This window comes from Dermacentor andersoni, chromosome 4 (genome assembly GCF_023375885.2).
Source record: "Dermacentor andersoni chromosome 4, qqDerAnde1_hic_scaffold, whole genome shotgun sequence".
NCBI lineage: Eukaryota > Metazoa > Arthropoda > Arachnida > Ixodida > Ixodidae > Dermacentor > Dermacentor andersoni.
Window position 1 is genome coordinate 23950954 of NC_092817.1, and position 27676 is coordinate 23978629.

A 27676-nucleotide genomic window follows, 5' to 3' on the forward strand; every position below is an offset into this window, starting at 1 on the left:
TTATCCACCCTGCGTGGACTTCGTGTCCACAATATGTATTAAATAAATAAATAAATAAATAAATAAATAAATAAATAAATAAATAAATAAATAAATATTATTGAAAACGGGGCTTGATTTATATGAAATACGGGTGTTATTTTGTTCAGAAAAGGAACGTGCTATTCTACAAGGCAGGCGACGTACGACAATGATGTAGCCGCCTACTTATTTCTGCTGCGTTGTCTTCTGCGATCAGCCGAGTCGCCTGAAATGCGTGCCATCGATAAATGCGGCCCTTCGATACCCGCGTATACGGGCCCGCCTCAGCCCTGCTGCTGACGCGACTACTCGCCGTTCAGTCACTTCAGTCCACATGTTCAGTGTCCGCATTGATCGCTTTTGTTTAGTCACGTAACACTGGCGCTATCTGCAGTGGGGATTGAACGACGGACCGCGGGAGCGAGCGAGGGTGTGCGGAAAGAGCCGCGGAGGGTGTAAAAAAAATTAAATTATGGGATTTTACGTGTCAAAACCACTTTCTGATTATGAGGCACGCCGTAGTGAAGGACTCCGGAAATTTGGACCACCTGGGGTTCTTTAACGTGCACCTAAATCTAAGCACACGGGTGTTCTCGCATTTCGCCCCCATCTAAATGCGGCCACCGTGGCCGGGATTCGATCCCGCGACCTCGTGCTCAGCAGCCCAACACCATAGACACTGAGCAACCACGGCGGGTGGAGGGTATAACAACTTGCGACTATCGGCAGCATATAGCGCCATCATAAAACCACAAATTATTCTGGTAAGCGAATAAACTTTGGCGTGCATTTACCTTCACTAAAACGAATAATCCGGCAGTGGCGACGAATGGTCCAACTAGCGGCATCTGCGTATAGGAGAAAGATCCGAGGTTAGGTGTTCCCTGCATGTACTGATCAGGAAACAAACAAAACAAAAGAAAAATGTCAGGGTCCTTCTATATTACTTGACATGCGATTACAGTTATCGGGGATATATATGTATAACCTCAGAAGCAAGAGGCGTGCCGTGGCTGAGACGCCATACTTTTACTCTGAAACACACGCATCTCTCCGTCATCCGCTTCTCCAGCCATCGCGTTCTTCAATCGTCACACGTCTCCCACTCACCTCGAGAAAGCCTCAGTTCAGAAGGTGCAAAATAACGACGCAATTTTCTGACATGAACAATGTCGCCATCTCTGCCTAAAGGTGCCACCGAGCGGTTGATCTCATAGTTCAGTGGCAATACCTCGCGTAGAATTTCGTAACCATCCATGACGGAAGTTAACTTGCCGTTGTTCGGATGCCATGGTGTCTCGTAAAGTACTCAGTCACCGACTTAAGTGTCAAGCGGGAGAAGCGTCCTATCAAAGATTACTTTCTTCTTATTGTGGTTAATAATAATAATAATAATAATAATAATAATAATAATAATAATAATAATAATAATAATAATAATAATAATAATAATAATAAGAAGAAGAAGAAGAAGAAGAAGAAGAAGAAGAACAAAGTAATTTTGTTGTTGCGGTTAATATTAGTAACCGCAGTTCTCCCTACTTCCTCAACAGTTTCATCTCGTTGCTTCAATATGGCTGGATGAGATGCAGTTCCATACATGAGGTACGAAGGTGCGAACCAGTAACTTCGTGAGGTGTTCTATTGTATTCGTCGATGACATACGAGAGCACCTTAGTCCAAGTGTTCTGTGGTTCATCGTTAATCTTGCATTTAAGTCTGGTGACTATGGTTTGATTTGTCGGCTCGTTGATACCGCTGCACTATGGATGATGAGACATTGTGAAGAATTGATGTATTCGGTTTATGCTTTAGGAACTGCTTAAGTGTTTCTGCTGTGGACCCTGTTCCACGACCTGAAAGGAACTTCCGTGGTTTGCCGGCAGCAAAAGTGCTTTTTAAGCATGAAATGTAGGCGTCACTGGCTTCATTTTTGTGAGCGAAGGCCCATACAAAGCGAGCGGCATGACGGATGTATTGAGGGAAAGTGCTTACGGTGCCGAAAAGACGCTGGAGGTCTTGCTCTCGTTTGGGTGTTGGACAATTTACTATCGAAACAACGTTGTTTTGCTTGTGTCACAGTTCCTTGCGAAATTTTGTGGCACTAATACTCGATGCTGGACTTGGCAAACTGACCCTTTTCGCGCTTCGGTTTTACACTCACGGCCTTAATAGCTATCAATAATACCTCGAGGTGTTGCAGATAGTCGTCAAGTTTATCTGAGTATATGACAACGTCGTCAAAGTAGTTGATTACATTAGTGAGCTGATGTCTCTCTATTATTGACTTTATGGCTCTTACAAATGTAGCAGGAGCCGCTCTTTAACCCGAATGGCGTCCCCAGCCATTCATAATGACAATTTGTCTTGACAAATATAGTTTTCTGAATGTCATCAGGATGCATTCCGACATGCCAGTTTCCGGAAGTTACGTCCAATGTGGTAAAAAAAAAAAACGATGCATTTCCCAAGTGGTCAAGAAAATCGTCAATCCGTGGAATTGGCTGACAGTCGGACACCCTTACGGAATTCAGCTTGCGGTAGTCAACACATAAACGCGTGCGTCCCTCGCCTTTCTTTTCCGCTGGAATGTCCGGTGCGGCGGAGGCGGACAATGAAGGCTTCACAACAACTTCCTTAACAAGAAATGCCAACTTGTTTGTCCATTTCTGCCTTGCCTGCTTGCGAAAATCTGTATGGTGCTCGATGAATTGGAAGAACATTGTTAAGTGCGATCCTACGTTGTTCAGTAGAGATGCATCCAATATCCGCCTGGGATTTCGAGAAGATAGCTTCACGCAAAATTGCCCCGCGCGGCAATTTTGCGTGTATTCGCGGGTTTCTTTCACGCTCGGAAGAGCACTTTTATGTTGCACGTATTGAGCAACAGAAAGTTGTATCGGAAGTTTTTCATGTGGCTCTACAATTTTTGTCATTGACATTTTTCATCTAATTATAATATCTGAGAAGTTTATTAATTAAGACTACTCATGTAATTAGGCGGAATAAAAGAAATAATCGGCGTGTCGTCGAGCAACGGCAGACAACATTACCTTGGTTGTGTCCAGCTACGTGACATATGCATATTTTTAAATCTTGGTGCATGATAGTATTGGCACACTGCATAGTCATGTTATAAGAAGTCAACAAACAATGACCCCAAGGACAGCATAGGGGAAATTATCTGTAGTTCTTAATTGAATTAAAGAAACGCTTCTCTTGGTGTCATTGTTTGTTGGCTTCTTATAAGAGGACTAACAAAAATCACGCCCCTCCGTTTCCTTTGTTCTCATTCATATATACATATATAGCAAAATGCTGTGTAGCTGTAACTAAATGCACCACACCAATTCGATCACGGCCGTTTTGCTTCGCACTAGTTAGGCTATACGCATACACGGCGTGTATCTCTTTTTCCGAGTTCGCTCTCCACGGGCGCCCAGAACGCACGTCGATCGCGCAAGGCGCTTCGCGTAAACGCTCGTTGCAGTCACGAATCGCGAAAGCGTTCATTGCTGATTTCTGTCCGCGAAGTTGCGCAGACCAACATCCGGGAGAGCACTATATACGACTCGCTACTCGCACACCCCGCTCACAGACGTCGCTCGTATACACCGCTATACACGCTATGCGCAGGCGTTTTGCATGAAAGGTGGCAGCATCAGCACTGACGTTCTCCTTGTTGCTCTTCCAGATGGCGATGGCGATCAGGGTCAGAGCGTGCGCCACGGTTGTGAACGAAGACCACCACATGTACGCCAGCATCGGGACGCGCGAATTCTGCCGCCACCAGGGTGCGCCCGGGAGTGATGCGGGAGGAAAAGAACAATCGAGGCACCGAGTGAGATCAATTGATTTGCAATATAATACTGATAGAAAAACGTCGCCTCGTTTTTACTGTTTTATTGTGCATCATTCGACCCAGTAATAATGTTGTGGAGCTTCCATCCCCGAAAGCGCAGTAAATAATCAATCACGTTACCTTTTATTGCGACCAGTTCAAAACGCGCGCCAAGCGCAGCGGCGGCTCCGGATGTGAAAAATAACTGCAGATAAAAAAAGATTCGTCATTTCGTCGAACCCTGTTGTGGCGGTCTCGTGGTACCAGATACCATGGACGCGTACAACGCATACTGTACGGCCGTGCTGCCAAAAGCCGAGTCCATTCAGCACTCGACGGGACAAGAACAGAGAGCATGGCCGGCCCGCAGTGTTTCCAGGAGAAGTGAACAAGTAGAAGGACCAATTTGGCAGATTTTGGCGCTCTGCGCTTGGCTAGCCTCCTAAACGGTAACACTTCGATCCTAGGCTGAGGAGCGATGGGGGAGGTATATAAAAGGCACTGTAATTAATTATTTGTGGCGCTTTCGAAGAATTCGGACGGCGAACCGTAATTATGCAATGGACAATTACCTAAAAAACAGTGGTGGTCCAACCACGCCATTTACGCCATTTTGCTACAATTCGACTTGCTTGCTCCTGGCTGCGCCCACTGAAGTGCCATTTGCGTCAACTGCTCAAAAGTGCGATATTTTCACGTTTTCACGGCAATGCAATGTTTTCAGCAGGATTATACAACTACAGCCAACGACATATTTTCTGGATGCCTGATTTTTCGGACATGCCCGATAATTCGGACGCCTTCGCGGCACCGCCACGGTGCCCTGTAGAGTCAATGTATAAGAACGTCTGAAATTTCGGACGCAAAAACCCTTCGCCCTTTGATTTTCTAGAATTTTCGCCATGGCCACAAGTCCGAAGCGGCATTGATCGAAGTCGCCACCGTCGCCATTTTTATTATCTCGCCGCCTCGAACAGGCGCTGTCGCACACAGAACCGCCGGCAGCCATATACTCACCACTGCGGCAACGCTAGGCCTAGCTACTTCGACGTTCGCTACCAAGCTTGTTGCTGTTCGATGCCGTGTTTTTCATTAAAACAATTCACCGCTGTTAGCAATGGCGCGGACTCTGCCTGTTTAATCCTTGCCACTGGCTTCAAAGCTCGGAAAGCACGACGCGTTGCATAATGCCGGTTTCCGAAAGTCAGCTTTGCCTTTATATAGAAGTGCTACGCGGTGAAGCATATTCAAAGTATTGCGGTGAAGCATACCAAGAGTGGCAAGAGGCAATTGTCACGGGACACAATATGTATTTATTAATTATAAACGTGTGCACCCACCGTCTCCTGTCACAGCACGAGCACCGATACGCCAAATAAGTGTACTGGCAGGCCTTCAGAGCTATTTCGGACGTGCCTGTGGTGATTTGAGCCTTTGGGTGCAGTAAAAGGCGTTCATTCATCTTTTCTGACGTTTTCTTGACCCCTAGGGAGTCCGAAAAATTGGACGTTGACTGTACTCAGGTGTACGAATCAATTTGTGAACGATCAAATAATTCAGTTCGCGACTCGATTATGTACTGCTCTATTTTTCGTATATTTGATGAAATACTCGGCTGAGGTCAATGCATTGCACGCAACCTTACCACGGGGCTCGGTTGGTTTTGGGACAAAAGAAAATTTAATTGTGGAATTTTTACGTGGCAAGAACACTATATGATCATGAGGTACGCCTGTCTTGGTACAAGGGTCGTCCGGGTCATCATCTCCAATCGAAACAATTTCTATACCCGACGCCGACAAGAAAGGGAACGGCGACGAAAGCAATGCCTAGCTACGTGAGAAGTTGTAGGACTGATTGGCCACTGGGAGGCACACAGATCGTATCGCATGCGCGTGTTCATGCACTCAGATTCGCGCGTTTGCAGATGCACTTCGGAACTTTCTGTAAATCTGCGAATTTCTATGCGCAGCAGCAGTTGCAGGCTTCGACGGTTGTCAAAAACACGTATGCATGATATCAGAGCCGATCGCCGGTTAGCCACTCATACGAGCATATTAGCGGCAAGATTTCCGCGACGGCTTGCGGAAAGCTTGCTGGTCACATCGGCCAACGGCAAATTTTCGCAATGGCACATTGCCTTGGCCGTTATGCCTAATCGGTAGTGCTTCGAAAGGTCGATCGGGTATCGGCGACAAAAAATACTGTTTTACGCCGTATCGACTCGTATCTATTCGCAGAGGCCACACGACACACGGGAAGCCGGCAAACCGTCTCACAAAGAAAGCGAGCGTACGGGATGGTGCCGAACGTTGTTTTGCACCGCCATCGCCATCTTTGCGGCGCACCATACGGAGGCATCTCATCTTGAGACGTACAGTTTCTTCTCGAGCTTCTAGCATTGTTATTGGGCATAATACGCATTTTGTCTAGTGCGGTAAAGCATATCAAAGCACATTTGTCATTTGGAATGCACATAAGACATTTTCCATCACTTTTTGTCGTGTGCCTGACGACGCAGTTTGTTCTCCTCATTTGCAACTTTATGTATGTCTTAAGCCCAGGCGCATATCTTTGTTCTCGTTAGCCTACAAAATGTTATTTGATTGTTTACAAAATTAAGTTCCTTGCCTACTTAAATAAAAATGTTTGCAACATACCGTGCATGGTACACCTTCCGTGGGAAGGCAAGCTTAATTGGTCTCTGTTGGCTTTGTGTCTTGCTTCACTGTTGAGCAACACTTATTGATTGCACAGTAACAACAAGCTTCGTCAAATGGCCACAGATTATTGCTGTACTACTCAGTGTTCCAAAAAGAGCAACTTTTCTGCTCCGAAACTGCTCCGAAATGCTGGTGTGCCTGCGCCTAGACTACTCCAGAACGACATTTTTCCTGCTGCAAATTCTAAACTGGCCGGACCACCAGTGAAAGAAACCACAAAAAAGGAAAAAAAATATCAAGAGATAAAGTTTTTGTCAGCACTCATTTGCTTAATAGATAATGATGGTCTAGTTGTTGAGCCACGATATTACAAGCAGAGAACTTAAAGGGACACTAAAATGAAAAATAATTTCTTCTGCCATCTGTAAATTACCGTTCTACAACACCAAAAACACCACTCTTACAACGATAACACGCTTGGTGAGCCAGAAAAAGCGCAAGAACGAAATACGGGTGGCGACGCCTACTTAAGTTCCCGCACCTGGGGGCTGTGACATCATTGCTTTTTATGGCATCTTCTATAGGGCCTACTAATTATATATAGCGGTACAGATTGACTACATTGTGTTCTAAAGGAATCAAATATTAAACATGGCAAGTTTCGGGAACCTTTATTCAGCCAACCCGGCCCAAATGCGAAAACACACTTTGGAATCCCTGACGTCACGCTGACGTACCGGCGCTGGGGTTTCGGCGCGAAATTCAAGTACTGATACTTGGACCTTCATTTTTTCATCTAATAATCAAACTATTTTTTTTTAGATGACTGCCTGCAGGGTTCTCAAACAATGCTTCATTAGTCTAAACTGATTTATTGTTCCGCTTTAGTGTCCCTTTAAATCTGACACGTTCGCGCGCACACATAAAAAGGACATACACAGGAGCTGGACTGCAACTACTTGTTTATTGTTCAAAGATCCGTCTTTAGTAGTGTTCTTTGAGTAGTGCACGTGCTCTGACGGCAGTGAGGCGTGAGTAGGACCCAGAGTAAAAAGAAAAACAAAGATGACATTTTTTTTATTCCCGCTTTAATAATCGAAGTCCAAGATATAGCGGCGCCCTTTGCCAGAGAATGATACCGAGGGGCAACTGATACACCTGTCTTTCCATTCGTGAATTTCTATTTGTTCAAGAATGTTTTTTTTTTGGGGGGGGGGGGTTGTTCTTTTTATGTATGCCTGAACGTGTCATATATAAGTGGGCTGCTTCAATATCAGCACTCATTTCATTGATTCCACAATGCGTGGGATCGACATTCTTCTTTTTGTTTTTCTCTCTTTCATTTTTTTTCCATTCCTCCTTGTTCTTACCGCCCTATTTATGGCCTAAACCCCGCCACAGGTTTGTGAGATTTTCGCAGAATAACGACGACGACGACGTGGGAGATAAACGGACACTGTTTCTTGAACACGGCGCGAGATATGGAACAGAAGTGTAACTGACACAGGTGCAGGCAATGGAGGGTACCCTCGCTGCACATGCGTGATGCCTTTTAGTCCTCCAACCAGAACTCTGTTACAACTTTTGTGAAAGCTCCCTGTTGATAAACGCACCTCGACGATGAAGGCGTCACCCCCTCGGTTCAACTCTCTTCCCAGGGATCGCTGCGCTGCATGGCTACACTCCAAGCCCAGTAACGTTAATAAAGGTGAAAATTTTCCCATTTTAAAGGCAATCGCTGTGTTATTTACATTAAACAACGCTAATATCCACACGAGTTTGGAAGTTTTTAATGCTTTCCATCAATCATAATGCTGACGCTATAATAGGAGTGAAATTCCCAGGGATAGACCATATATAAATAACTGGGGCGCCAGGCGTCGTCTAGCAGTACGTACAAGACGACGTACAGCACTGAAGTGATGTGTATATTGCACCTGTAAACTTTAGTAACATGGGCACAACCTTCAGGCATAACAAAAAATAAAAAAAATATCCAAGGTTGTGCGCGAATAGTAATTTCGAGATTGAATCGAGAGAGAGAGAGAGAGAAGGATGCTTAGAAAGGCGAATACGAAGTGAATAGTATACCAGGAGCGAATTGACTTGAATACCAAATACTTCGAATAATTTTCTGATGCTGAAGTGTCGTACATACCTTCGCTCTCCTCATTCTCGCACATTCAAAACGTTAGCAAGTTTCTGTCATTACACTGCATGCACGTTATGAAGCGTTGTTTAATAAAAGCACAAATTGAGTACTAGGCGCAAATAAACAGTTTCCTTCCAATAAACAGCTCAATTTAGCTTAGACAATCGCACTGAGACAATATATGGTCAGCGAAAACACAGTGTTGCTCGACGCGAGTTAAATCAGACAACTTATTACCGCGATGCACATGATGGGCATTCCTAAACTGGCTGATACGGAAGAAAAGAAAATTACTAAAGAAATGCGCCCGCAAAGGAGACGAATTCTTCGCACTAAGAAAAAATTATGCCTTGCACTAGTCTTCAACGACGTTATACAAATCTTTTAATATATGACATAAGCGGAGCAGAAGCAGCCATGCATTTTTCATTCACCGTCACAAGTATCTTCAGGACGAAATGGTGGGCTAGTTGATTATACATGTCTATTTGATCACAGTGCACAATAAGTCGACAGGGACTGCCAAAGTAAAGACGCCACAAAGCGCTGTCTCGCGTAAGCCTAAATGTCTCGTGTATAAGCCTAAATTAACAGCGCTTTGTGGTGCATTCCCTCTCTCTCAGTCCCTGTCGATTTATTGTGCGCTGTGATCCAACAGACAAGTATCCACAGCCACCTTCAAGCGATTTAAGCTACGGATACATGGTAAGACAAAGACATGCTCCGGCGCGAAAGAAAAATTAAAAGAGGCGCAGAGACAAAAGGACGGCAGAAAAGCTATATATAGAGCGCTGGGCTCTCACCGCTGTGGTGTCTGCACTTCTTTTCATTTTTTCTTACGCGCTTGTACACGACTTTGTCTAAACCAATTATAGCCCAACTCTCTGCCTTAATGATATGCGAAGAAAATGAAGAGGAAAGAAGAATTGCAGCGAGTGTATCCTGCAGTGCAGCCACGACGACGTGCAGCCAGTCGGAAATTATCACAGCGCGTTCGGTATATAGCTCGATAAGCACGTGCAGATAATTTAGGCTTACACGAGACATGTGCATGTTAACAGTGGCCATAGCAGCCTGAACAGTTACCAGAAATGAAACACACGAGAATAAATCGCAAACTGGATTATTGTGCAATTCCTAAACCTTCATATCATAGCTTTTATATTCTAGCCTTTTCTTTTGTTGGCTTCAAAAACCGGTTAAAATGATTACCCAGCATGACAAGCGTTCGAACCATACGTTTTTATATACGGCGGTATCAAAATCTTATCTATATTGCGGCTGCGCCCCCCCCCCTCCCCAATAACACACACAAAGTTTCACCTAACCTTGATTTTCGGCCGACAAGAGAGTATGCAAGATGGCTGCAAGAACGTCACTCAATGGGGTCACTGTGTGGAAAAGTCGTCGCAAACATTTCAGCACGGCTTCGGCTAGCTTACTATAAGGTTCCTTTTGTTTGTTTGTTTTTAACCATAGCTTTCTCTATGACCGAATACGTCGCAATGGCTCGGGCGCATGTACAGTGAAAAAACTTCCCAGCGAAGCAAACGACAAAATAATCAGCTTACATCTTCAATGCCGATGACAAGGTATAAATCCATGAGGCTGCTGATGTAGAATGAAGCCACCACCAGCGAACCGGCGAACTGTATCTCTGCGAGGAGGACGGCGTCGCGCAGCATGAGTGGGACAGAATGCAGACGGCGGTATTTGAAATCTAATACGTTATGTAGTCCAAACAAAGAGGAACGCTCGTGATCAGTATACATAGTGTATAACGGTTTCGTAAATATGTGTTTATCTTTTAAAGTGCGATGCAATGGGGCATGTCATACTTATTGCTGCAGCTAGCTAGTCCAGCAAAAATGCTGGACTGGCTAGCATTCTGGACGTGTATTCCTTGTAAGACTCGTGAAACTGGACACGCTGCCATTCATGGCATCTATACAATAATTAGCAAGTTCAGATCAGTATCATGACCATATAAAGTGCCAGCATAACTTAGTCACAACGTATTGTTGGGATGGTTGGCTCATTAAGGCACCAAACGGGAGCCAGAGAACACGTGGGACACGCAAGGGGCGCCTTGTGATCGTCTATAGGCTCCTTGTTTGTCCCACGTCTCCTCTGGCGCCGGTTGCTGTCGTCATCACTTGCGTAAGAACGCAACTAATTTTTGAAGCGCATTTCTACGCTCTGAAGTGCAGTATACGGAAACGAGGTGGTTACGAGCAGCTTTAGCGCCGACGAGCGTACCGAAAAGGACAGTCACCCTGAAAAGATGTTTGTTTCCAGAACTGAATCATCGCCATTATCCGCATGATTATCATCAACCCATTTCACTAAAGGAGGAACGCTTCTACAGGTGACCTCTCTATATAGCTGCCCCTGTCTTGAGTCGGTCTACTTCTCTCGACGCCTGCAAATTTCTTCACCTAAGCTACACACTCCTTTGTCAACCAGCGATTGCATCCCCCCGCCCCCTAAATATTTATTCTGTTACTCTGATAGACCATTGGGTGTCTGTTCTACTCATTAAATAAGTTAATCCCCTTCATCTTAAGCGTGCTTTAGCTCAGGGCCAACTCTGACTTCTTGGTTCATATGGGAAAGGGAAGAGCGAACGAACCCCCCCCCCTCACTCGCCAATTCCTACCCACCTCATCACAATTTTGCGTTTAGTCTGAAACGGCCCCATTTTCTCACATACAGGTGTGCCGATATAACGGAGTAGGGTGCCTGTATGGACGCAGTTATATATTTTATCAAACATTTGTTGTCATGAATCAATAGCTATCTGTACTACTGTCGAGCACGGTACTCTTCTCCACGGAGTCCTACGAAAGCAAACGCAAAGAAAGGACGGATAACGAAAATGTAGTTTTTCATAGACTCGCCTATATGGCTGGACAATTATATTGCGGCAGCTCAATATATATTTATGTACTCTCTTACAAAAATAATTAGCAGGCCATTTCCAAACACATATCTGAAGATTCACTTCTTCCATATAGTGTCAGTTTTCTAACAGCATAACTACGGCACAGGTACTTCAGGCGTGGTATTGTCAGAGGCCTTCAATACCGGTATTCTTTTAATGCCACATCACGCAGGGGAAATGCTCGCGTCGCCAGGCCAGCGTTTTCATGGCCGCACTGCTGCATGTACTAGTGGATGAAAACTAGTATTTTCTAAATAGACCTAGCCCCATAACGTCCTTCGAACAGGCTTTTTATTCTCGCTTCTAAGCGAAGTGAATCGCGAATACGCGCCACTACGTAGCCGCGAGACTGTCGCACCTGCAGGGGTGCTGTCGATGGAGTTGAGCTTGAGCTGAACGGCGGCGTCCTCGGCCGTCAGGACGCTGAAGAGGAACACCATCATCAGCACGCTGTTCAGCGTCTGTGCGCGTGTAAACATGGAGGAGAAGGGTAAGAGCACGTAACGCACGTACTTTAACGGGCGGGAGCGCACTTTAGTCGAGATAAACTTAGTGGAATTTTTTAGTTTATTCACGGTTGGTATGGCATATGACTAAGTGACTAAAGCATAAGTCACACACGCACAACACACAGAGAACACAAACACTCTACAAACACACACAGAGAGAACACACAACATACACACACACATAAACGACCACAACACACGACTCATAACACACACAGTATCGGGCCTCTGTTCGAATCCGGCAGTCGGACAATTGTATTAATGTTTATTTATTGAAATATACAGGTATATGGCGCCTCACGGCAACCAGTGACCCTATAGGGCGGACTTGTACACGTTACAACATAAACGTAACCGATTACTCTAACCTTACTTTCCTTTCTACTTTTATTAACGTTGCGCAAGTGTATGAACAGAACGAGTTAGCCTGGCTCATTCAATGCGTCTTCTGCAGCCCTTCACACGTTATCTTCACTATGCTGTTCAAAAATTTCTTCAGTAATCTTCCGTCGTTTTCTTGAGATGACATCTGCGGCCACACTTAAAGCTCGCTCGATGTGTGCACGCCGAAGAGAATGGCTGTATTGTAATGTACGAACATCTTGCTCACAAGATTATGGTTAATTAAGGGAAAATGAGACATCCACACAATCGTAGCAATTGCTAGAAAGGAAACCCATACGGGTTCCTCGAAAGAAAGGCCTCGTAGTTGAAGAAAAATTCGCCCTGGTCCGGAACTCGAGCGCGGGACCACTGCCTTTCCGGGACAGCCGCTCTACCATCTGAGCTAACCAGGTGGCTATAGCAGATGGCTGAGCGAAGTCGATTTTGTCAACAACAGATGGTCGAATTTGTCAACACAACTGGTATGGAAGAAATTAGTGTCAATTTTCTTCAACGCTGACGTCAAGAATGTGACTAAGCCACTTCCATGTTGCTAGGCATGCATCTGACTTCACATCCAGGACGATTATATTACCTAGTCCCTTTCTATTTAATATTGAAAATGATTGAAGGCAGCGTACGATAGGTCTCAGGAGGGTAAAGGTGATCTGCTTGTTCCCAACACCCAAGAATAAGCCTAGAGTTCACATGTTCGCATTGTGCACTTTTATTAAAGTTCTATTTGTTCCTACTAAAGCGTTATATGTGCTACCTCGCGTTCTTATTGTATTAATGCACTTTTTTACAGCAACGCTGTACATGGCTAGGATTCCGTGCATTTTTGTTCTCCGTGAACAAAAACTATCATCATAAATGGCTCATACCCCCGTAAGCATTCATGTAAACAAGAAATAAGTGGAATGACTCATAACCCCGTAAGGCAGAGACTACAAGCACTCAGCAAAGCGAAGCGAACAGTTCTTAAATTTTTCCTAATCACACATACAAACAAGTCATCATCAATGCCTCATACCCCCGTGAGCAATGGCTCATACCCCCGTAAGCAAGCAAAATATGCAATGACTCATAGACCTGGGGGGGGGGGGGGGGTTATTCTGTAATAGTCCACCTAGTGGACTGTCCATTTCGGCCGATGCTGATTGGATGCAGCTGTACGACAGAGCAGGAGACGAGCGGCCCTAGCCAATCAGCATCGGTCGAAATGGACAGTCCACTAGGTGGACTCTTACAGAATACCCCCCTGTAAGGTTCATGGCTACTCACTTTGCATGAATTTGCTGCGATGACACTACCCCTGTTGTCGTTGTCGGTGATTTCAATGTGGATGTGTCGGTGCCGAAAAGGGAGCGGTTTACGCGTTCGGTGTTGCAGGCGTATTCCTTGCGAAGCCACTCCCATACGAGCTGACCGACTACCTAGTGACGTACGTGCATCGATTTGACATTATCAAAGAATGTGATTGCAGTTGCGAGTGAAATAATGACCACCGATCAAGACAATAAATGATTGTGCGTACCTTTCATCACGATGGCCACTCATCAAGACAGTAAATGAGTTCGTACCTTTGTTCAAAATTATGTGTCTCCTCCGTGTCGTGTGCTAAACAGCTTCGCTGGTCAACCACCTTCACAGAGTGGAATGGCTCATGAATTTTTTTTTTCATTTGTGTCCACAAAACATACATGTTTACATACATAGGAACTCCTCCTGCAACCATATGTTTCTGAAGTCCTACATTATACGCCTACTTGCACTTCATCTGGTGTCATAGGACGTATTGATTGATTGATTGATTGATTGATTGATTGATTGATTGATTGATTGATTGATTGATTGATTGATTGATTGATTGATTGATTGATTGATTGATTGATTGATTGATTGATTGATTGATTGATTGATTGATTGATTCGAAATGCATAGGAGACACCAGTAACAGAGGTCGGCTCCCGGTGTTGACAAAGTCGCGTAAGAAAGCACCCGAAAGCTGCGTCTGCATGCAGCTCCAAACAAGCTGGTGTAAAGGCTGAGCCTTGGCCGCCCTGCCACGAGTTGCTTGCGGTCAAATGTATCTGATAGTGGTTTGCAACGTAGTTTATGCAACAGAACGACTTTGTATAGTTTTCTGCAGTTAACAGCACGTCACTTCCCAGGACTGTTTCTTGTGGTTGTGCTTAAGATATCTGAAATTACAAAGATATCATGTGCCTTCGAATATATTCGAATGCGTGGCAGTGCTCGCTCAGCTTTCCGCTTACGTTGGCACACAATAAATGAGGTACTCATAAGTGCACGAAGGTAGTACAATGGCAGATAAGTCAGCAAAATGTGCGACATGCAATGGCGGCTTACGAAAAAAATGCTGCTCGCCGTCTGTATGCCGGGCCTGTTCTTGAACATTAAGCGGTCGAAGCAGTCATCCATCGTGCGATGATGAGGGCGGTATCCGCTGCAAAAATTGACAATAAGGATAATTGTATGGCTACACAATATTGCGTGCGGTTTCACTCATAAACTTCAGCGAGCAATACCACCTAAGTTGCCAGTTGTGCAAATTGTACGCCGTATATCGGTGCCTTCAGTAAACAGTTTCAAGCAACTGCAGCTGAACAGAGCTCAAGTGGACGTGAAAAAAGCCATGTCCTCTTTGAGCCAGCAGTTACTACGCGCGTAGTTAGGCAGAGCTGAAAAGCTGGTGCAACATATTCTTACTCTAATATTAAGTTTAGCAGAATGATAAACTGGCCTAGATTGTCATGATGGCAACACTTTACCCGTCGGCGTGTGTCCGATGAGCTTAGAATTGACTATGAGGTAATTCAGCATGGGAAGCCAAAATATACTTGCTTGTGCGGCGCTTTCAGCTTCTTCTTCGTCTTCTTCGATTTCGGCAGCAACAACAACGTCACACAACATTCGCTGCCTCTTGACCGCCGATAAAGCTATGCGGAACGTATTTAATGCACATGTACTTAAGTGTGCAAGTATTGCGACTATTGTCCACTAGTAACTACTACAGTTATCGCGATGATTATTGACACGAACACGCCGTTTGCACAAAGGGAATGAAAGTGAACAAAGAATGGACGGTGACGTTGAGTGTTTAAACAATAGGTGCTAGCTAGCCTGCGCGCCATTATCATCACATTATCCCCACTATTAGCAAAATTATCATCATCATCCTTCACGAACGGCAGCAATGGAGTCAATAGCACCGGAACAACCGCCTGCAACCAGGTAAAGATAATTACCTCATTTACACGAACGTAAGGGAGAAGTCGACACTGTAGTTAGCGCTGGCTACCGCATTTCTCGTTTATACTTACTAGCATTACATGAAAGTAATGCTAGTAAGTATGACGGCGTTTAATCTCAGTAGCACACAAAGATCATTTAACATACGAGCCAACGTATATGCTGCAGCACACAAAGTAATTATTTTAGACGTGGCGAAATAAAGGTAGATTCAAAATTGTATACATCTACTGACTCAAGGAGTTACACTTTACCCTATGCGCCAACTTCACAGTACATATATGTCGCAGGAACATCATGCGGACTCGTGTGTTTTCCTGCAATGTGTAACACAAAGCCAGGGCGGCGCACATACGGCAGCCAATGAGTATTTGGTAACAACCAGTGGTGTTGCAGGCGCCTATAAGTGTTGTAAAGTTCTTCTAAATAGGACGCTTTCCTTGGCACCGTGTACGTTCACCATGCGCCTGCAGAATATCCTTTCTGTACATGGGAACAAGCAAGGGCAGGGTCGCGACGATGTTGAACGTAATGTCACAATACCCTCAATCTGCAAGTAACAATTATTCTAAAAGTGCCTTCCGTGCATTCCCGCATTGCGTTCTCGCCGAAGGCTAGGAAGACGTGAGATCACGGATTGTGCAGATAAAGCCACTTCTTCGTCCTGATTATAGAGATTGCATGCTAACATCTTTGAAACAGTAGTCGTAGCACAACAAACCCATTTGGTTATAACATCCTTTTTTTACGCTACTCTGTACCGCTATTTGTTCACATTTCATGCTTTCTTTTTCTATTTTCCTTCTTGAATTTACAAGTGCACCATTACCACTTCGCTGGCACTTCGAAAAATGAAATAAAATAAAATAATATGAATGAATGAATGAATGAATGAATGAATGAATGAATGAATGAATGAATGAATGAATGAATGAATGAATGAATGAATGAATGAATGAATGTGTCATCTAAAGCGTGCTACTTTGGTGTACAACACAAGGCAATGACAGACAAGAGGAAACCGGGCTGTCCCTAGCAAATGTTTTCGGTTCCCGTCAAACGCTTTTGAGCTACAAGTGCTAAAATTTGTATTTGTGATGTGTTGCACGTGCTGAAGCAGTACATGCAGAAGAGTCGTGGCAGTCATATCAGTCAAATATATCGGACGCTCTGCCCACGAGAAAAAAGAAAAGACTCTTGGGGTCTTTAAAGGCCCCTATAAACAAACTAGAAATAAATGGGTCGTCACTTTGCATAGCGTAGAAAAACGCCTAGTGAAGGCGCAGCTGTGCTGTAGGCAAAAAGAAACCATCGAATACGTTCTCCCTCTCCGGCTGTACTTCGTTATACCCCGCTTTGAATTATATTTATCGGCAGAAAAGCAACAATACATGCCCTAAATAATTAATTTTGTTTTTGTGGTACACTCAAGTCATGTGGGCTTTATCTTCGCCGTGCTAGATACATCGAAAGTTATTTAGCGCACGTCATACTATAAGGATGATCATTTCTTTTGCCCACACTGACGGCAGCGCCGCCGCAATTTCCGATGCCCTCTCCCCTCACGCAACATCTGGCGCGCTTAGGCAGCAGCAGGTGTTCTCTCTCGCCCGCACTGCTCCGTTGAGGCGCGCTCGTGACGTGGCGTCGCAGCTAATGGGACTTTAAGTGCCGTGTCTCTGTTACAGACTACAGACGCCGGCTTCTATCGCTCATTGGACCATTTGAGACTTTCGCATAAAAAAAGGAAGGACGTAACAAGCACTCTCTTTTCTGTTCTTAGTCCACGTATTTTCAATGCGCTCTTTATGCTTCACCATGTCGATGGAGTGAACGAGAGAAAGTTCCAAGGTCTAACCACCACGGTTACAATTCTCTCGATGTTACAGAGCTCTACCGGCGGCCCAATCTTTGTGTCCCGCGGGCTGCTACTGTTGCTTCCACCTCCGTAGCCGTTCCAGCATCCAGAGTTTCGCCGCGCTCTGCTTCGTAAGTGAGACGCGCGCAGGTCGGAGTTTTTCTCTCTGACGCACGCCTTTGCACATATTTACGATATGATAGCGTGTCGTTGTCATCATCGTTGTTGTTGTAGTTCTCTGTGAATTGAAATTCCCTGTAAATTTAGCGAAATCGGAGCAAAGGAGGGAGCTAGTGAACAATGCGCGCTATACATAAGATGCGCCCTTTTGTCATCGTTTCGTCATGTCGCTATTTTTGTCATTTCCGGGTGTTTTCTGCGACGTCTGCCTGATATGTCGAATTTTAGGTGCGGGGTTGAGGTGAAGGCGACGTTCACTCTCTCAGCTCACTGTCCCAACTGTCCTGAGATAAGGGCATATACAGAACACATTCCGTACTCACGTCACACTGCCATTACCTCTCATTATTTCCCCTACCCACCCCCTCCTTCTCGGAGTGCTTGGCTTCACTCGGGCTCGGCGGGTCAACAACTGGCCTTAACGTAGCAAGCGCTCTTCTTTACCGGACCTTCTTTCCTTCACTCTTTCTTCTAATGAAACACATGCCCCAGACCGCACTAAAGTCTGCTGCCATATTGTTCTGCACCGCCACTACGCATAAATTATGGTGGAAAACCAGCTTGACACGCAGCTTGGGCGAGTTGGTCGCAGTTAATAACGGCGGTATTGCAGAGCGCACGAATGCAGGGGAAAAAGGACAGAGAAAAGTGATCTGTCCTTTCTTCACTACATTCGCGCGCTACGCAATACCGCCGTTATGAACCACTCGGAGATTAGTTTTTCCTCAAGTGAATCTTGCGCAGTGCGAAATGTAGCGGCCCCGCCTATGAATAAACTTTCAAATATGCTTTGTCATTCAAGTTTGGTTTCTGAATGGTACAGATTTCCAACGCCTTGTTGCTGCTCATCCTCTTCTTCATCGTCGTCAACCCCGAAGAAGCGACCGTCTACATTAAGCTCAGCATCGTCCACACCACCTTGAAAGGTAACCTCCCCGGCTGTATTCATCAAAGTGATGGAAGCGCGAGTTTGGCAGTTTTTACGTTCTATATGCAGATGCCATGCTAAGGACGAGTTGCATAACACCAATGCGCACGTTCCGACTACTTATACTTACGTATTTCCTTGCTCCATTGTGCTAAATCCTCGGCCCGGCTTCACAAAACTTCCCTCAGTGCGTAAGTGCGGTTAGTGATTCGCTGACACCTTGGATGTCGCCGCCCTATCGTCTTGACCGTTGTCGCATTGGACGGCGTTCGTGTGCTGGTCACTCGTACTAACGCAAGTTCTGCGCATACGGGCCCTGTTTAAGATAGCCTAATCAGCTTCGCAGAGTCAATGTAGGCCGGTTTAGCTCGGAAACACTCAGGTATGTCGGAAGCGATTGGCATTGGGGTGCGGAGGGAGGGATGTAGTATTCAAGAAGTGTAAATACAACAGTTGATCTTTTCGAAGTCAGGATGGAGTTAATGATCAGCTTGCGTCTTATGCCGAATTCAGCAAGTCACACCGGCAGGAACCGGGCCGCCCTGGGGTGACGATGATTGGATGAAACGGCACTTTGATGCCGGATGCCCCATTAATGAATCCGACACCACCGAGGCGGGGAGCAATGTGTGCCGAACTAAGCGATATATCTCGGTCTGACTCCAAGTCAACTTAGATGAGACTGACGCAGTTGACTGACACACAACGTGGCCACACGACTCGGGCAACTACAGCTGAATTCTTTCTCTAAGGCACCGGTATAGTTATCGGCGTTTCGGCATCGCCCTGGAAAGTGCGTAGAGAGGGGGGGGGGGGGGCGCATGTGCTTACTTTGGGATGTACCGAACGTTGAATTTCTGCTTAGCTAGTTTTACCCCTTTTAAGCACGTTCAGCCATTACAATGCCTGTCTTATGTTGTGTTAATACAGACTTTCTTTTGCCCTCGTATAAACAGAGGTATCACTGCTGCCCATACCGTACGTAATCACGACAACGCTGAGCATCATGGTAGACCTGCTTCTTCTCATCGGAATCGAAGATGTGAGTGTGATTAGCTTCTACTTGCAGTTAACTTAGAAATGTAATAGTAATGCCTGTGTGAAGCTTAATGAGCGATCTGTACTCGTTTTGACTTTAAGAACCTGATTTTTGAAGTACTGATTTGAAGCATTAATTACACGAGCAATCAGCACGATAAATTGGCGGACGAGCGCTAAGTAGGTCAATAATTAGCCACTTATGCAGCTTTCCCATAAATGCATCGCAGCCAATGTGGGCGCTTGCTTTCAGTTTTACGGTATTAACTGCCTAGCGCAGTTACCAGCGAAGCTGAAAAGTTGCTGTCGTAGACCATAAGTGCTAAGTTGTTCTCCGCATACTGCCGGCGACGCGCAAAGCATGAGCTCGCGTTCAATGCCCCCTCGTGCGTCATTGCGCCGCAAACCTAGAGTCGCCGTGTGCCACGCAGAACTGTCGAGAGGTGCTGCAAGTCTACATCGGCTGGAGTTCGGCGTGCACGGCGTTTGAGTCCGTCTCATGGATTGGCCTCGTGGCTTGGAAGGCAAACAGCGAAAACGTGAGTTGCGTACCAGTCCTTATGCGGCATGCACCTTATACTAAACAGTGCCTCGTGCTGGCTTCTGTCAGGAATCGTCAACCGCTGAGGCAGCACCTAAGAGAGGTCGTTCCCCTCATCCGCTTTATCAATCACGCTTGACAGAATACGTTTAAAATGGTGCAGCATGTTTTGCAATATTCTGTCGCACGTGACAAAATAATACTACGCCACCGCTTTGTTCTTCTTCAATCTCAAAATTCGAGTTCAACCTGATGACGGCATTGTGGTCAGGGCCACGGTGTAAGATACACAGGGTGTCCCAGCTAACTTTAGCCAGATACTCAAATTAGTATTTTTTTTTTTTCATTCCGCCTAATCAGAGAAATAGTCTTAATTAATCAACTTCACAAATATTATAATTAGATGAAAAATGGCAATGAGAAAATTGTAGAGCAACATGAAAAACTCCCGATACAGCTTTCTGTTGCTCAATACGTGCTACATAAAAGTGCTTTTTTTTCTTAGCGTGAAAGAAGCCCGCGAATGCACGCAAAATTGCCGCGCGACCGGCCGCTCGAGGCACTTTGCGTGTATTCGCGAGCTTCTTTCACGTTCGGAAAAACACTTTTATGTAGCACGCATTGAAGAACAGAAAGCTGTAGCGGCAGTTTATCATGTTTCTCTACAATTTTCTCATTGACAATGTTCACTCATTGACAATGCTTTTACAATTTCAAGATGTTCATCTAATCATAATATTTGAGAAGTTGATTAATTATTTAGGACTAATTGTGTAATTAGGTAGAACGAAAAAAAATAATCTGAGTATCTCCAAGCGACGGCAAACAACATTACCTTGGTTCTGTCTAGCTACGTGGCATTGGCATATTTTCAAGCTCTGGCTAAAGTTAGCTGAGACATCCTGTATACTCTTTAGGTGAGGACACTCGCGAGGCACAACCGACCAGATAAAGTAGCAACGGCGCGCGTCCATCGGTAAGGTGAATTGAAGGCAGTGTATGCCTATCGGCGGGACGATACAGCTTCAGTTAGAACGCAGGCGAGAGATTGCGCGCACAAGGAACGCGCGGATATAACGCAAAACCGCCAGAGGACAGCGGCTGCACGCGTCGTCGCGTCGCCATATCTGCTCCGTCGATGCGATGGTGCCCTCTCCCTATTCAGGTGTTTTACCTCTTCCCTCAAGCCCCTCACCACGGTTGCCTACTTTCGCACGTCACTCAATCATTTCGGATTTCCGGTAAAGCGCCGGTTGCGAGAGATAAAATTTTTTTTTTCTTGAAGTTGCGTCATACCGCCGATAGGCATTGTAAGAGTTGGGGTCGGTCATGAAATAGATGGTAGCTGGACCATGCCGTCGTCCAACTCATCCACGCTGAGCACGTTGTTGAAGGGAGAGACTTGTTCTCATCGAGAACGAGGAATATGGGATTTATTTACAGTACCTACACGAGAACGTTACAGTTCATCAGTCTAGCATGGCTGAAAGAGAATGCACACTGAACAGCCGACAACGGCTGCTTAAATACACTCTGTCTTCCCTGGATCCGTAGGTGAGGGAAAACGGCCGTTCAACCTTCGACCAATGCGGCGCGTCCAAAGTCGTCGTAGCCGACCCGCCTTTGAGGGGGAGGGTTTACACACTCACTTTTGCACAGGTTTCACTGACGACACCGAGGTGAGAGGGTTTTTGCAGACACGGGCCTTGCCCTGAGCAGGCGCCTCTTGGTCCCGGAGTTGGCCCCGCAGACAGTGGCCGCCGCGTCTGTCCATTGACTGACGACTTCTAAGACCCGTGAGACGGCGCCGCAAAACGCCTCCTTCCAGGAGTTCCCCCGCTCCAAACAAACTGTGACGGTAACGGCGAATCCGCTAACAATACTTGGTCCGCCGACTGCGTCTAGACATCCCGGCGCCGCTCGCTTGGGGACGCGGCACATTGTCGTCCTTACAAAGCGAGTCGCCGCAGCAGACATGCCGGCGCCAACGGGCTGTTGACGCGGCGCATTCTTGTTTCCACAAAGCGAGTCATTGCAGCGAGCCTGGCAGAGTTCGACGGTCGCTTCCCCGAAGTTCGCCAGCCCCCGCAGGCCGGTCGTAACAGCATCCGCTGCCGTAACCATACTGATGCACGCGCGTCGTAGCTACTTTGTCTGGTCGATCGCGCCTCGCGAACAAGCCGAGGTGTGTGCCCACCTAAAGAGTGAATATACGGATTACAGCGTGGTCATGACTGTGAAGCTCTAATAGAAGTTGTGAAACGGCAGTTGAGTCTTCAACTGTGTAATATGTCGCTAGTTTAATATTCCTACAAAAGTTCTGATAGAGATACATCTGTGATGTACTATTGCATAGATTTATCTGGCGTTCGGTTTCTCACTCTCTGTGTGTTGTAAAGGTAGGTATGCCACGTGTTTCTGTCTTACAAAGGCCTTTCTTGAGAAAAGGGCTGTGAACCTTGCGAGCTACGAGCGCCCTTGTCGCCATGGGTGTAACCTTCCATGAACGCCGCCGTGGTCGTTCCAAGGAAAAATAATAAAAACAAAAATAAATGGCTAAATTAATGACCCTTGCAATACGAACGCGAACATAAGGCAACAGTTCTCTGTTCATGACTTAGGTATAGCTTATAGCTAGGAATATTTACGTTATTTTAACCAGGACAACGGCGCGCATCGATCATTGAAGTGCATCGAACGAGCTCGAAGCGATCGTAGACAGCTTACAGTCGATGAAGAGGCAGCCCGCACGGTTATTCTCCCCCAGAGTTGCCATGCCTCTCTCCGGTCAAAAAAAAAAAAAGAAGATGAATTTGTAAATATAAGCAGCCTGCAACACCAGCTTCTCTATGTTTTATTCTTCCTTCACAAATGTAACATTAACCGCTAGTGGTTCAGAGCTCGCGTAGAGTACGGTGGCATTCCTGCACGGGGGATAATTACATTTAAGCACGGGTGGGTGCACCGCTGTCAGTGCTACTCCAGCCGCCGTCGAGATTTTTCATCTTCATGCAGCTTTTTTTTTTTTTTTCTTGCAAGCACGCATGTCCTAGCGCTCACCTGCTACGGGCAGCGGCTTCGGGCAGCCACAGCTGGTTGCCCGATCCGGACATTGCCCCTGACAACGCACCCGTTAGAAAACTCCATGTCCCATGTAGCGTGCAGAAAATTTACAAAACGTTGTTATTGTGCTAGTTAGCTCTGTGTCGTGTGCTGTTTGTTCTTGCGGCCTCGTTTTGACGCAGTGTTATAGTCGCGACAGTAAAATTTACCTCGCATGGTTTTGCGTCTGTTAAGTATCAAGCCGTCTGTACCTTTCTTGGCAGGAAATCGCGACGTAGAAGTGAATCGCATCTCTTTGATGTGATTTTAGGGGTGGGGGCAGGTTTGTCGACTCGCATCGACTTAGGACAAAAAACCTTGAAATAGACTCTATGCGTTGACCGATGGTTACGGCAACCTGCTGCAGAAAACAGGAGGTCGTGGCTTGCTGCGGATCGATGGGTGAGCTCCGTGCGTCGCCGCTTGGTTGTCGGACGAATAACACTGACTCGCTATAAAGGCTACAAATAGTGCTCGTTTCAAGAAGGTTCTATAAATGTTTCTTGTCTTCCTTCCTTTCTTTTTAATGGAAAGAGTCAAAAACAAAAACACAGTCTTGCAAGCTAGTTCGGAAAGGGAGCGCGGTGAGGTGGTCGCTAAGCTGATGCTGTAGATTCCATGAGCTATTGATAGTGTTAACAGACGTGCTTTCGTCAAATTTTATCATCCAATTAGGCAGCTCTGGGGAAAACACGTAAAAAAAGCGCCAATCACAAGTAATAACTAAAATTATAATGTGGGGATTAGCGCCATATAGCAGATGCTGTACACGGCCGATGAAATGTATTCATTCATTCATTCTTCTACACTGATGTCTCAGAAACGAGACATAGCACAAGTAGGTACAGACATTTCAGGGCATTGCTCCATATATATACAAGCATATAAATTATTAAAGGTTTCCTTAGCCTGGACCCGTCAGAAAGCAGACGCAAGACAAAGCGGCTAACTTTCTTCCATAAATTCAATAATCATCCTAGCAACTGCACAGAAACAATATTTAAACCTGCGCTTCTTTCGCCGTATTGACCACGATTCTAAAGTTCAGCCTCCATTCCCTTGCAATGACCTCATAAGAGCTTCCTTTTTTGCATTTGGCTATTAATGAGCGGAAACGCCTTCCACGAAGAATTGCATGCGTTACTAACATTAAGCAATTTACTCAAGAACTGAACAATGTCGAAGTAAATAAATGCACAAATATGCACTCAAGTTCTATGGTGAACTTAGGTTTTTGGTGCACATGATAGTGTACATTGCTGTACATGATGTCCGCATTACACTTCTTGTGTGTATTCAAATTTCTTGTTTGTATATTCCATGCCTTTATATTACGTGTATATAACTTGTTTGTTGTGCCAACTGCCTTACTTCTATATAATGTAGTATTTGAGTTCTCTCTTGTTTTTCATCATCTGCATCCCTCTCCCTCCGAATGTAATGCCTTTGAAGGCCTGTAGGGTAAATAAATGAAGTTTAATATAAATGAAACTACACAAAATTCACGATTTATATATATATATATATATAGTGAGATACTGATTAAAAACACGACTACAAAAAACACAGTGGTGAACATACACATGGCCTTGTGCAGTCCAACATGTTTAACTACCACTCGTGCAAGCAGTACACTCACGCACAGCAACTAAAAAGCAGGTAACAACCATCCTACCTTGAGCTACTTATTCAGATACGTTGCATACTTAACGTCAGCCATTGGTGCAGAGGTTAGCACCACCTACAAGTTTATTTCAGTATTTGTCTCCTTACTAGGTAGTTTCGATTTGACAGCGGTACAAACGTGACAGAGCATCCCGCGGTCGATGTCCGTCATCCAATGTTCGTTCGCAAATTATACGTAAGAGACACCAGCAGCGTCAGATGTCGTACTGCTGAATATGAATATTGATGTTTAGTACTTTCCCTGTGCATTACTCCTCACAATTCAATGTTTTGTCCAATTCGCAGCTCGGTTTCTTCAAAACGCCGTCGATCATTCTCATCGGTGTAGTACTCTTCAAGGTAAGCTTCGTTGAGGTGGGTGGTTGAACGTTCAAATGACGCTGTATATCTTGAAGTTTATTCACGTGCTATAATTCTCACATATAGGCCTTCCTCGACTGTTGTAAAGTGTTAGACATCGAATAAGATTGATGCTCCGCCACTGACATCATTTCCCTCACAGGTTTTCAAGATATGTCCAGGTGTTCGTCAACGAAGTGTACGAGTATACCGGTACAAAAATAAATGGAGTTGAATCTTATCTGACAGTAAATTTAATGAAGGTAAATCAGGAAACACACGGCACCATGCAGCGTCCGGTAGTATACATGCGACGCACATCAGAGAGATGGCTGCTCCGACTGTCGCAACCAGTATGAAACGATGCGACTATTGGTACGAGTAGTCGCATCGTACGCGGAAGTGTACCGTTTGTCCAATGCAGAACAGTCGCATCAAGTTTGCAAAATTTTTGTAGGGACGTTTTAGCGGAACCTAATAGCTAAAAGCGCATGTCGTAGGAATAGCCAGTTTACTTTTTCAGCGAAGTGCCATTCCCGCCGGTGGATGTCACAGTGGAGTTGTGATAACTGAATCACTATTTGATTTAAAGAAAGCAATTATTCTGCTTTGAGTTGTCTGCATTAGGACTCATACTGAAATTGCAAAATTTATCCCAGCCCACCGCTCAAGTCACGGAACTGAGACTATAGCATCAGTTTTTTACAGAGTTACCCGCAAAACGTACCACAACTTGCCTGGACAAATTGTACAGACAATGCATTCGCATTGTCCCTACAATGTTATCGTGGAGTACTTAAGGAAGGCCTTCTGGCAAGATAAGTGAAACTCCAACGCGTCTCGCTGCAGTGCGAAAGAAATTGGCAGGCGGGGGCCACTGAAGGTGACATCAACGTCTAGCGCTGCGCTCGAGCTCCTCGCACGCAGTGTTCCAACCATATGCGGAGTCGACATGGCACGATGCAGGACGCGAGATAAGTGCAGCAGGAACAGCGCCCTGAAAGATACAAAGCGTGTCACAACGCCTAGCGCGGTGAGCTTGAACACCGCATACGCGTGGCACCTCGATGGTGCACGAGATATGAACCACGGAAGAACCGTCGACATTTGCAATGAAATGATTACATATTGTTAGCTTGACGTTTACTGTATATTTCCCTTCGTAACAGTGTATGCACTACGGTGTGCGGTATGCACACAGCTCCTCGGCAGGAATGCACAGCGCTCGTGCCATCATCGGGAGGCAGAACGCTGCCCTGCTGGATCCGGCAGAGACGACTGGGCTCAGCGTGGTAGTACTTCTATACTTCGCTTCGTCGTTTGTTCAGCCAAACGCAATGCGCGTCTGTGGAGGCCCGCTAACTGTTCCCACGCAGGCCACGAATGCGCCGTCAATATACCAGGACAGCGCGGTGGCGCCGCATCAAGCTTCCGCATATTTGCTGTCGCAAAAATACGGTGGACATTCGTAAATAGCGTAAAACGAGAAGATGTTCACTGCACTGCTTCTCACTTTATCCGCAACGAATGAACGAAAGCATTATTATTGTTCAAAAGTGCCACTATAGGTTAGGGAGCCGTGAGTCCGGGGCTGTGCTGATGAACTTTTCTAGGCAAATTGTGAACATAGTCCACCAGGCAGCGTCGGTCGTGCTGTGTGGCGAGAAAATGGGGGAGTTGAAGGCTTAAGTCATGGTGATATCATGACGTACCCGTGCACTTTCTTGCCATTCATCCCGTTTTCATTTGATGTCCTAGAATTTCTATGAAGGAAAGGATCCTCCCAACTCAACGCGTCTGCGCTCACACACACCAAAAAAAAAAAAAGAAAAGGAAAAGAGAAAAAGAAAGAAAGGACGCGCATTCGAGTGAGGGAAAGCGGATGTGATACGTTGTTTTGATTCTTTTCACTAACTGTACACCGTTCGCAACGCAGGTGTACACGGTGCGGCACCTTAGAGACTACCTGAGAGTTCTGAAGGACGCCCAGCCCATCACACGGGCTCCCAGCTAGCCGCAAAAGAAGAAAAGTCCAATACCCGTGCCCTCAACCACATGCCTGTCACTACCTGCTTTATTTTGTTGAATCACAACAGCAAGTTCTCCAGCACAGCAAAAATAAATATGAATAAACTAATCTGAAGCAAAAATAAAGAATTGGATTCTGTGGTTTTACGTGCCAAACCACGATTTGATTACGAGGCACGCCATAAT

The 27676-nt window shown here is 45.6% G+C and overlaps 2 protein-coding genes across 5 annotated transcripts in view; one reads left to right on the forward strand and one right to left on the reverse strand.

Moving 5' to 3' along the window:
• The window catches only part of LOC126535870 (uncharacterized), a 41551-nt gene extending 13920 nt beyond the window's left edge, over positions 1-27631 (forward strand). The window contains exons 1-7 of one of the 3 annotated variants that reach the window (XM_055073511.2): positions 3731-3862; positions 17680-17779; positions 18652-18754; positions 19713-19798; positions 20226-20333; positions 25409-25462; positions 27399-27631. In XM_055073511.2, the coding sequence (XP_054929486.1) occupies positions 3831-3862; positions 17680-17779; positions 18652-18754; positions 19713-19798; positions 20226-20333; positions 25409-25462; positions 27399-27476 (561 nt within the window). In that variant the 5' untranslated portion in view covers positions 3731-3830 and the 3' untranslated portion in view covers positions 27477-27631. Of the gene's footprint in view, positions 1-3715; positions 3863-15672; positions 15773-17679; positions 17780-18651; positions 18755-19712; positions 19799-20225; positions 20334-25408; positions 25463-27398 lie in introns of those variants that run through there. The other 2 variants (XM_055073510.1, XM_050182716.2) reach the window with 2 other exon arrangements.
• Positions 463-15010, reverse strand: LOC126535871 (uncharacterized). Of its 2 annotated transcripts, XM_055073512.2 has the most exons (4): positions 14888-15010; positions 11980-12082; positions 10249-10334; positions 463-869 (listed from the first exon to the last, which is right to left on the reverse strand). In XM_055073512.2, the coding sequence occupies exons 1-4, from the start codon at positions 14957-14959 to the stop codon at positions 741-743; spliced, it is 390 nt and encodes a 129-aa protein (XP_054929487.1). In that variant the 5' UTR covers positions 14960-15010; the 3' UTR covers positions 463-740. The 2 variants fall into 2 exon arrangements, with proteins under 2 accessions (XP_054929487.1, XP_054929488.1); XM_055073513.1 differs by lacking the exon at positions 463-869 and having other exon boundaries at positions 10131-10334.
• Positions 27632-27676: the final 45 nt, after the last annotated feature.

Excerpts from the sequence above, each read along its gene's own strand:
- LOC126535871 (XM_055073512.2), bottom strand. The coding sequence starts at position 14,959 with ATGGATGACTGCTTCGACCGCTTAATGTTCAAGAACAGGCCCGGCATA. Across the intron at positions 12,083-14,887 it reads CGGCGAGCAGCATTTTTTTC|ACGCTGAACAGCGTGCTGAT; the intron begins GTAAGCCGCCAT and ends ACACGCGCACAG. Across the intron at positions 870-10,248 it reads TTGTCATCGGCATTGAAGAT|ATGCCGCTAGTTGGACCATT; the intron begins GTAAGCTGATTA and ends TCCTATACGCAG.